At 40.4% G+C, this 11,427-nt stretch overlaps 1 protein-coding gene across 1 annotated transcript in view; it reads right to left on the reverse strand.

Moving 5' to 3' along the window:
- KCNK2 (potassium channel, subfamily K, member 2) overlaps window positions 1-10,353 on the reverse strand; it is a 76,570-nt gene extending 66,217 nt beyond the window's left edge. The window contains exon 1 of the mRNA XM_010576389.1: window positions 10,048-10,353. Coding sequence (XP_010574691.1) covers window positions 10,048-10,236 — 189 coding nt within the window. The 5' untranslated portion in view covers window positions 10,237-10,353. The remainder of the gene's footprint in view (window positions 1-10,047) is intronic.
- Window positions 10,354-11,427: the final 1,074 nt, after the last annotated feature.

Below are 11,427 nucleotides of genomic sequence, written 5' to 3' on the forward strand. Positions count from 1 at the left end.
TAGCATGCTATTCATTGTCCGTCCTGTTAGATTCAATTTGCTCTGCCACTTTATTCTTGGTCTGCAGCCTTTTTTCTTGACTGATGCCTTACTACTAGAGCAAACACGACCACTTCATTTGTCACAAGTTTGGCATGTCATTCTTTCCTTCCTTCATAACCTCTTTCTGTCACCTGAGCCCTTCAGCTTATCCTAACCTATACAATAGCAATAGTAACTCTGCATTTTGAATCTCAAAACAGGTAGAATCATGAAAACTATATAATCTGTACATTTATCATGTGTTGCAGCCTGTAATCACTTTGTGTGATCTTAACATGGGAATTTCTTGACTTTAAAAAATTACTTTACAGTATTAAAGTTAACTGACCACTTCAGTGAGAATTTTTCTAGTTTTTCTTATTTTTATTCCATATACAAACTAAATTCTGACTTAAAAATCAGTGTCACTTCAGCACTACAGAACCAGTCAGCATTAGAATAGGGATGTGGACAGTTTCAATTCTTAAACTATGTACATTATTTCACTTGCCTTACCATCTTCCAGAGCCTTTGTCTACTAGTTTTTTTATATGAGATGGCTGAGGACTGAGCAGAGGATGGGTCACACAGCACATGGCACCCAATCAAGGCCTCTATGTGCAATGATTTTAAGAATAATGTTATATGGCTACAGTAAAAGTAATAGGTTTTTCTCCTTTAGTTGTCTTTATAATGGTGAAAATTTGGGCTTTTTTTGATAGTAGAGAACTGAGATAAAATTTTCAAATATTTAAAACTTTTAGGAACTTACTTCCCATTTTTTAAGTTACGTGGATTCTTAGGCTAGCTCTGTACTATATCTTGGGATAGGCATGAGCTGTGTCTGAGTACAAGCCCTAACTTGTACTATGTCCAAACTACCTGGCTTTACACCTGTATTCAGGAATAAGCTTTAGTAAAGCATCAGAGAAAAGAGGCAGAGATGCTTGAGCCCAGAGTGGATAGACCAGGCATGACCTGCCTTACTTTCAAAAACAGGACCTAACCTCCAAAAACATATAAGCATTGCGTTCACACTGTACTTTTTTGCTTGAAATCAGAACACTGGGAAAAGGAGAGTGACAATATAAAATCTCATTTTAATTGAATTTCAGCTTTTCATTTCCTGTATGATTTAGAAACACTTTCTGGTAAATACATTGTGCAGTTTTGTATTATCACATCCCTGCGCTCATGCAGATATCTGTCTGTAGAGGCCATGCTGAGCTACCCTTGCAGATTAAGACACAGAATTTTGTGACTTTTTTCTGTCAAAACAAGAGATAAAACAGCTTTTCAAATGGCACAGTCATTTTGTGAAAACAGCAGACAATTCTCCTAGGTCAGGGATTTCAACCTCTGGTCCTCTGACCCTGCAAGGAGTCAATGGAGATGATGGACAAAAGCCAGCCTGTTGGCCATAGAGCTACATCCACTAAGCAGGGGTCTGCAAAGCCACAGGAGAAATACAGAGAGGTTATTAACTGAGAAGGCTAGTCTCTGGTAGCCAACCGCTGTCTCATACAGAGATGAGGGAGAAATAAGTATGTGTCAAAACAGTTACCCTAATGCTCACCAACTTGTTCCACACCAGGCTCTGAATACATGCTTTTGTACCATCTTCCAGTCACTTCACTTTTATGAAATGAAGTAACACAACACTTCATTACTCTCAGCTTTTCTATCCAAAGATTAAAATAGAAACACCTTAAATTATGCTTCTGATAAAATACAGAGCGTGCAGTCTTTCGTTACCCAGCTTGTCAGGAGTTAGCTTGTGCTTCCTGGCAATCATTTAACAAGCAATGTCAAAAAGTCAGATACGCCTCAAAGTTTCTGGAAACCCATTTCTCAGCCTGGATTTCTTCCTTCGCTGTCCTGCTGCCATTTGACAAGAGCACTCTCTCACTCTCCAGTATAACGATACATCTCACATGGCGCAGTTACTGCGCGAGTCCTGCGCTTTTATTTCAGCTTTGGTTTACAAAGAATGGAAATGCTAGTTCTTTGTTCAGAGGCACACTAGGATGTTTCTAACACTTAGCAAACAACTCTTCAGCCTCCAAAAGCACATGCTTTTGAGCCTTGCTGTCGAAAGACATTGCAATGATGTTTGTATTATAATTCTGTGACTCCATGTTTTTCTTTTTAGTTTGTATGACATTATGACTGTAATCTGCACTGGAGACTGGTACCCAACACGTTGAAGAACTGAAGAACTTTTTTGACCCGATGTTCACAATCTACTTGAACTAAAAACATGTAGAAACACATTGAAATACATTTCTAAACATGCATTACAAACAGACTACGTATACAAATTTTGTGTGTGTGCATACATATATGTATGTGTGTATACACACACATTCAGGGAAAAGGGCTTTTCTTTGCTTCTTGAGATTAAAGACGGGAAGAATTATGCAGACAGCTGCTCAGCAAAACTGACTTACTAATGAGTCATATCTGCCACCCTTTCTAAGACAAAAGCTGTCATTCAGATGCATTCAAGCTGGCTAGGTTCTAGGTCCTATAAAACTGTTCATCTGGAGTAAATGTATCCTTTAAGAGCCCAAACACCAGAAGCAAAATAAAAAGTTGGAAATGAACCTGCTTGAACAAAGAAGTGACAAGGGCAGTTAGAATTTATTTATTATCCTCCTAAAAATCTGTATTGTTGTTATGCTCATGAAGGATGAAGACTGTGCTTAAAAAAATTCCTTCTGGTTTAACCGCCATGTAGAAAATAACCACAGAAAAGGGAGCTCTCCCATCACCGGAGGGAATGCTCCCAGGCAACAGAAAATTGGCAAAAATTCCCTCCCTCCAGGAGCTAAGTGCAGAGCCAGAAGAGGGGATCTGACTGTAAGAGGACAGCAGGAACTGGAGCAACCCTAAGCGAGGAGCGCACACACCCCAGGGGCTTCTGCAGCTCATCTGGGCTCAACCACAGCAGGTGGGTATCTGTGCGGAGGACAGGTCTGGGTAAGGTTATGACTATCTTTCACAGAGATCTTTCATTTAATAAATATTCCTTTGATCTGGGGATACAGGTAGAATTGGGGGGGGCTTTACTCTGGAAGGAGACAATAGCATCTGAACATTTATTTCTGACAAGAGTGAAGCAGAAAGAAAATATAACTGGGGTGAACACTAGACTTACAGACTCAGCAAGAGGAAAAGAGAAACAGGCTCTTACTGTACCAGTTAGGACTACCTGTATACTTAAAGTTAAGAACACACAAGCTTGAGTGCTTTGATGGGCAGACACCTTACTAAGGACAGGCATATGCATAGGGTAACAACACAAACTACAGTTCCTGTGCTTCATGCTTTAACTGGTTTAAAAGTCATTCATATCACTTTGCTTTGAAAACACCATCAATGGGCAGCTCTGCTACTGGTATTTGCAATTTGTCATAAGTGTCATGTCTGAAATGCAAACGGTACTTTAAAAAACGGATGCAATGCTATTTTGGATGCCCAGATAAATAAATAAAATATGCCGCAGCATCAATTTGCTTTATGCTGTTCTATCAATCTTTTCAAGGCTTTAAGTTTACAAAGCATAAACACCTGCTGCTTCCAGGTTAGGATCCAGACATGGGATGGTTCCTGCTTGCTTTTGGAGAGGCTGAAAGGAATTCCAAAAGGGAGAGACTAAGAATATTCAGGGTTTAAACCGGTACATTCAAACTCCCTCAGAAAGTTCCTGCTTAGAGGACCTGTAAACTACAGCTGACAGGACTGAGAATGTCTACAAATGTTGTGATTCAAAGAATGAATAAAATTTGATTTAAGCTTAACAGGCTTAGCTAATAAATTTTAAATTTGTCTAAATAAATTTCAGAATTGTCTGCAAACAAGACCGTTGAATCTCTGTGTTTTATTATCTCCAAATATGATACAGCAAGCTCAAATACCTTCTAATCTCTGGGAGAGAAAGAAGGATTTACACTTCTTTATTTTAAGAGTTTTCTACATAATCAGAGAGGCTGAGGCTGAAGGAACTTATCTGGCTGAAATAAAACAACATATTCCTGAGGATGCAGCAAAATTAGTTTCTTAGGGGTAGAATGCAAGCTGTAAAAAGCCCTACAAAAAAGACACAAAATCAGCTACTGATGGAGGCGCAACTTAATGTAGCTAGCTACCTTGAACTATAAAAATGAAGCCACAGAAAACACATAGTTTAAAGTAAAATATTTTTACAAGAAATTCACAGAAGAAGCCATGATGACATTCTGGTGATGCCAGTTTGATGAAAGAAACACTGCTCCCATGTCATTCATAACTGTGTCAGGCTTCCCTCAAGAGAGATAAAGAAAGAACACGTTTTTCCTCAAGGGAGATAAAAAGAAAACACATTTTGGCCTCATTCACAGTTTGAGAGATGAATGGAAAGAAAAGGGAGAATGCAGCTGATGCAAATATAAGATGAAAACAGGCATGGGACATGACTGTGGACCCCAGCATGGAGAGCTGTTCTCCTCATGTTAACCACGAGCCCACACAGAACCCAAGGAGATCAACTTGTGGGATCAAGGTCAGTCCAGCTAATCCTGGTGGTTCATTAATTCTTTTTTTTTGTTTTAAATGCAAGCACATTTTTGTGGGCATTCAGTTTTCAGAAGAAGCCACATACCCTGAAAGGGGCTGGACTTAAAACTCTTCAAGAGTACTTTATTGCTGAGACAGCTTGGTGCAGCACCCTGAAAACTTGTTCAGATTTCGAAATGAAGGCTTTGTAGGACAAAAATTACCACAAACAGCACTTGGAACACATTAAAAGATTGTGCTGTTTAGTGTGATATTATTTTTTCCACTTGTTAGGGTTTTCAGAATAAATATATTTGAAGGACTTTTCTGCTAAAGGAACCAGAAATTAGGTATGTTCTGTTACTAAGTTTCAGCGTACTCTTACTTGGAAACTATTAAGTTTCAGAATTAACTCACTAAGATAACTAAAATAATTCACACTAGCTTGCTGGGATACTCTACATATTTAAAAGAATATAACTGTATTTCCCTTATTTCCAATTTTTGTATGTAAAAATTATAAAATTTTTGTATGCAAAAATAATACATTAAACAACTTGATGCTTGGGGATTAAAAGGAATTTTTTTTCCATTTTGGTTGATAAAGGCCAACACTAAACCAAATAACTGCTGAGCAATACATAATTAGGTGATATTTACACAAAAAGCTCTTCTCTTTTTTTTAATCAGCTTTCTCTTTGGCAGGGGGACAAATATTTGTCTCTCATTGCCAAGACATCCCACAATCCGCAATACTGGTCACATCCTTATCTCCTAGGAACAACGTGAGTTATGGGTGGGGGTAAAGCAAATTCATTGTTTATGTGTGTGTATATATACATATATACATGGACCCCCTATAGAGGGAATGAGGTGTATGAAACAACAATAATGACAACTTTGTAAAGTTGTTGGCTATCATATTCAGTCAGGCTCACCTCTCCCCAGAGACAAACTCTTAATCCCAGTTGACAACATGAAGGTATACGCATGTATTTTGTGGCTGCGCAGCACTGCAGGAGGACACGTGTGCATCCTGAACATCCGCAATGGAACTTAACGTCTCTTTACATTTGCTACTATGCATACGTGCATAAATACAGCAGGAGATTTTCCTAGGTACTTGGCAATACACTTTGTGCATCTGAGTTTGGAAAGTGTCTCCAACATTTTCAAATGTTTAGTGGCAAGCTTGCTATAAGGAACAGTCAACACACTAAAAAGAAGTAGAACCAGATTGAAATAATTAGATACAAGTTCTCTAGAGAATTTTTTTCATTCTTTAATGCTTGTTGTTATTTGCATGTGTATAGCTGGATTACTCCCAGGTTTCTATCAGCTTCTGCCAACAAAAAGCTCAGTTGTGGTGAAAAACCTGTTACAGGAGAGATGTAAAAAATCCCTAGTGTAAATGAAGATCAGTTTTACATATTTTGTCACATATACATAAAATCCACACAGTCTGAACTACATTTACTCTTTTATTCTGTCACCTGGCAGTTACTTTGCATTGCATGGCAGGGCCAAGTTGAGACCAGGCATGGACAGAGAAACCAAAACACCATCCATAATGAATTGTCAAGAGTTCTTCTTCCAAAAGAAGGAATAGTAGCAAAGTGCCAGGCCACATCCCTTTCTACAGTTTTATAATGTATTAGATATTATATATAACCGTCACCAAACCAATGCTTTCTCATCTGTTAATAACTGAGATCCTTTCAAGACCTTCCAACTGAAACTTTAAAAAACGAAGTTTAACATCAGACCGTGCATAGCTTGCTGGTCTGTTGTATCCTCATTAGACTCACTAAGGTAGTGTTTGTACGTTCACATGTTTCCCTCCTGGGACATTTCTCTAGTTCTAGATTTAGATATACCACCACTGATTGCCATGCACTGCCCACCTCAGCACTGTTGTGCACAGCATGCAGTGATCCACTTAATATTGTTGTTAATACTGGCTTCAGGCTACAGCAAAAGGAGTTGAAATTGCCTGGAAAAAATGGCCTGTTGGGTGCTTTGTGTGACTTTTGCACATTTTAAGTGTGGTACTAAATAGAAGTGCTCACGAAATATCAAAAAAATGTTGCACCTAGAAGCAGGTCTCAGGGTCATACATCGCTGTTGTTCATTGCAGGTATATTTTATTATAGTGAGGCAACAAGTAACTGAAGTGGTTTAGACCTGTGGTTTAGAAAGAGATTTGCAACAGTGGACCATGGAAGTCAAAGACGGAGAAGGTCATGAAGACTACCTCTTGGTCAACACACGAACAATGCTGCTGGACTGAGCTGTAAAGTTATGAGGAAAACACAGGTCATATTTTCTGAGGCAGATGGCTGTCATCATCAGAGCACTCTATTTCATTAACTTGTGCATTTTCTATGCTGCATAGCAGCTCTCCATTGCCCCATGTTTCATGTGTATATAAAATGTATGAAGACTATAAAAGTATAATTCCCACCAAGTACACCTGGAGGAGCCACACAATCAATGTGAAAATACACAGTTTCAGGAATTTGAAACCCAGGGAATAAAGGTGTGTGTGCTGAAAAGTTGGCAACAGTATATATCATTGTGCCAGGAAGGTTTTTGGTGATTGGTGAGATGATAAAATAAGGATGGAGAAGACAGGAAGGGAAAATTCCCTATCCTGTGTGCATTTATAGAAGCACACAACTTTGTGTTGTAATCAGCTCTGTGGCACAGGGAAGATTTTAGCAAAGGCGATGGAAACTAGTTGGCCCCTGGGTGCTAGCGAACTGGACTTTCATTCCACTTGTACAATTTTTTTTAGCTGAATTTGTGCTCTCAAACTAGTCTCCCTAATTTGCCCACCTGACTAAGCCACCGCACATTGTAATGTTGGTTAGCAGTCTTGGGATAGTCAAGCCTGCTTCAGAGTAAGGATTAAATGGCAGATCAGAAGTTGTGAAGACTGAAAAAGTCTGGCATGATAAGCACCTTGAGCCATGACGAGCACGAACCAGACCCAAACCAGTTTCTGGATTCCCAGAACACTAAGTTCAAAAGGAAAAGTTTATAATGAATTTCATTATAGCTTGACTCAAGGTAAATACGTGATTAAAGAAGACATTAGTCTGTAAGCTCTGTAATTTTCTTCACACACACTAATCATTCTAGCTTCCTACTACACTAGTACGTATTAATTTTCAGTTTTATAGCTTTCAGTGAATTCTTAAATATCATTTACTTTTTCCTCACATGCACTATTTATTTTTATTCATACAGACAGCCAAGGAAAACTGAAGAAACACTGCATTATATTGTAGTAGCAGTCAGACATAAACCCAGAGAGACAAAATGTATTCCAGTAATTCAGCTTCTGTGACAAAGTGGTAAGTAGGGAAGGAATATGACCCCATGGTTAAGATAGCAGCCTAGACTTGGAAAAATGGATTTGAGACTCTCTTTTACCACTGCTTTCCTATTTTACTTTGGTCAAGTCACTTAACTCCCGACCCTTCAACAACTCGATGTAATTCATTATCCCTTATTCTGTGTAAAGAAAGGCACCCAAATGCGATTGTAGGACCAGGCTCCCTATGCCTCAGCCCTCCTCCTATAAAAGGAGCGTAACAGCACGTTCCTACCTCCACGTCGTGGTGTTCTTCTTCGCAGAGAAGCAGAAGGGAACAAGGAGTAATTAAGTTTTCCATTTACCCCAACATCAAGCAGAGCAAACTCTTCCCACAACTATCTGTCATCCACGTGCTGTAGGAGGCTCTGTCACCCCTCCGTGCTTCACAAGCCCGTGTCTTTCTGGCGATGCCAAGATCCCTAGCTACGATGGGAGCTAATGCTGATACAGGTATCTGTGGTCTGATAATTGTACTGGAACTGTCACTTATTTTATACAGAATATCAAATGGGCATTGAATGCTGATGAAGTGGTTTTTTTATCACCAATCTGTGCTTCTGGGTATGGAATCATAAATGCTAAAATATCTAAGTACTCCAGAGCAAATTTCAACAGTTTTTGCCTTAAGGACAACCTCACAGATGATGTAAGATAATATTGCTTCAAAATTTCTATTTTTATCTTCACAAGTACAGAATCTGACCTAAAAATTTCAGACAGGGATATTTATAGTAGCTATAAGAGATTGTTTAAATCAGAATGTGCTTCTGTATTTCTCTGAAAGATTATCTCACATTCTGCTGGTAAAACCACTAAAACATAGTTATTACACAGCATTGAAATTAGTATCAACAGCATCTCCCCAGGCATGCCTAGTCAGGACACATGGAGATAGGAACTGCCTGACAGTCATTTAAAGGGTAGCAGTTTTGGAACACATTTTAGTAACAAGGCAGGGGAGAAATCACAAAATACAAGACATTTTCCCAGTTTGCCTTTAAAATGCAGAAGTAGCGTGCCATAAAAATAACTTGTTACATCAGAGCTCTGCATTTAAAACTGAAAAAACCCCAGGTGTCCATGCTGATGCTGAAGGCAGATTGGTCTAGAGAGGTAAAATCAACTTCTAAACTCCCAGCGATATCTGCTGTCAAAAAAGACCTCCAGAAAGCTTTGCTGCCCATGCAACTGTCATGCTCCGGAGCTTGTGTTAGCCAGGGTCTAGATGCCTGCCACTCTCTCCTGCTCTCTGGTGTCCCATCTCAGGCTCTGCAGACCCCAATGGCCCCATGGCTACTGCTAATAAAGGTGTCAATCCTTGCCAACTCTTGGCTGTTCACTCCAGCCTCCCATTTCATGGTCTCATCCCCAGAACTGACATTATTGGCAGCCCCTTGCTGTTCCCTGCAGTGCCACTGGATATTCCTAAGCACGTGGGATTTAAGTTGGGGGGGGGGGGCTCATAAGGCTCTGGATCTAGTTCTGTGCTACTGCGAATAAATATTTCCTATGGTTCTGAGGCAGGTGACCTGCAAGGGTAAAGTCATGTTAGTAGGAACACACCAATATACATCAGTTGTGGGTGTGCCTTTAAGAAGATTGAGATTTAAGATCAAAATAGCAAGTCCATGGTACTTTCCTGTACTTAAAACAAAATCAATAAAAAGAAACATACAGCTGGAAGGAAAGCTAGCTTGATACAATCACGGTAAATTAGAAGTCCTTTAAGGCAGTGTATGGTGTATTTTCTTCCTCAGAATTAGCCATTTCAAATATTGACAGACCTAGTAAGGCACAATCAATATATCAATTCCGTTGTGAACTATTAATTATATATATTGCTGATGAATAATCATTTAATTAGCACAATGGGAGGCTTCAGTGAAAAGGCTGTCTACCAAGCGTATGGGACCTAAAAATAGCAATAGATTTTCAACCATGACGCTTTGCATGAAAATGCTATTGCTCAACTTCTGGTCTTAACACTTGTTACATCGCGCGGCCAATACAGAGCTTTGCTAATAAAGTTTTTCCCTTTTATCACAGCAGTGCTGCCATATATAATTTGTTCCTCTAAGGCATGGTGACAAGGGTTTGGTATGGATTACCTGAATCAGTTCATCAAGCTCTGTTGCATTCACACAGGAATGCTGAGATACAAACGTCTGCTTCTGAATCACGATGGTGGTTCTCTGGGAGGTCTCATGAGGCTGCTCCAAGGCTTTAAATACTGTTGCTCCAATTATTAAGTACACGACTACCACCAGAAAAATTGTTGAGACTGTCTTCCATTTCATAACATTAATAGCCGAATCACTTTCCTCCCGTGAAGAGAGCACGGTAGGCTTGGTGGAAAATGATAATCTTGGTTTGGAGTTCTGAGTGGCCGATTTGGGATCCAGCAAGTCAGGTGCCGCCACTAGCAAAACAGAAAAAGAAAGTTAATTTTTACAGTGCCACTCGGATTTCGTTAACTGAGCTTCTTGCCACGAGATTACAGAAATTCTGTTGCTTCTCACTGCAATTCTTAAACTGTTGAATCTTCCTCTTAAATCCCTTACAAGAAATCTGCTGCTCTCGGTAGTATTATCCATTCTACACATATACATACATTTGCAACTTTTTCTGTATGTGTCTGTCCCCTTACGATATTCAATCATTTCCAAAATGCAGATCTCCCCTATGCTCTTGCATTTCATTAAATTAGTATAAGGTGGTATTTTGCTGCAGAGATTCTTCACGTCCGCTGCTCTCTCAAGCACTGCTAAGCAGCTTTCCAGCTGTGTTTTACCCCAGCGTTACAGCAGTAGAGCTGAAAAATACAAATCCTTCTTTCTCTCGCCTATTTTGTCCTGCGCTCCGACAAATGCTCTCTGATAACAGTTGCGTGACCACTTCCGAACTCCCCAGACACGACCATAAAAACCACACACCGCTCACCATACCGGGCTTAAAGCGTCAATTGCGTATCAATTACACCTTTCGGAAAACACCAGTAAAACATATGTGTACTTACTGGAAAAAAGCCACCCATTTGTTAGAGCGTGTATTTCTATTTACAGCTACAAAAAACCACCGAGTTAGGAAAAGAGCAGCTGAGTGTGTGATCAAGTATCTCGGTAACTCATGTGACTACCAGCAACTACACGGGCACTAGAAAAAAATCTGCCACATCAAGTGCAGGTAAAGGTCTCCTGCGGGAAGATGGCCACAGCACCTGACCACACGAGCTATATTTAAATCGTTTTCAATTCCGAGTACGTTTTGAACGGCCGGGACGGGCTTCCAGCTGCCGCTGGGAAAAGCCCAGCCCTAAACCGAGAGGAGAGTCTCCCTCGGGACGGCGGAGGTGGGACACGTCCCCAGCAGGGGTGGCGGTGGCACCGCTCGGCAGCCGCACCTCCCGGGCTGCCGCCGGGCTCGGGCGCGCACCTCGGCGCCGGGGGAAAGGGGCCGGGAGGGAGAGCGGCAGCCCCCGGCCCGGGCCG

This window comes from Haliaeetus leucocephalus, unplaced genomic scaffold (genome assembly GCF_000737465.1).
Source record: "Haliaeetus leucocephalus isolate CR32 unplaced genomic scaffold, Haliaeetus_leucocephalus-4.0 Scaffold526, whole genome shotgun sequence".
In the NCBI taxonomy this organism is placed as follows: Eukaryota; Metazoa; Chordata; class Aves; order Accipitriformes; family Accipitridae; genus Haliaeetus; species Haliaeetus leucocephalus.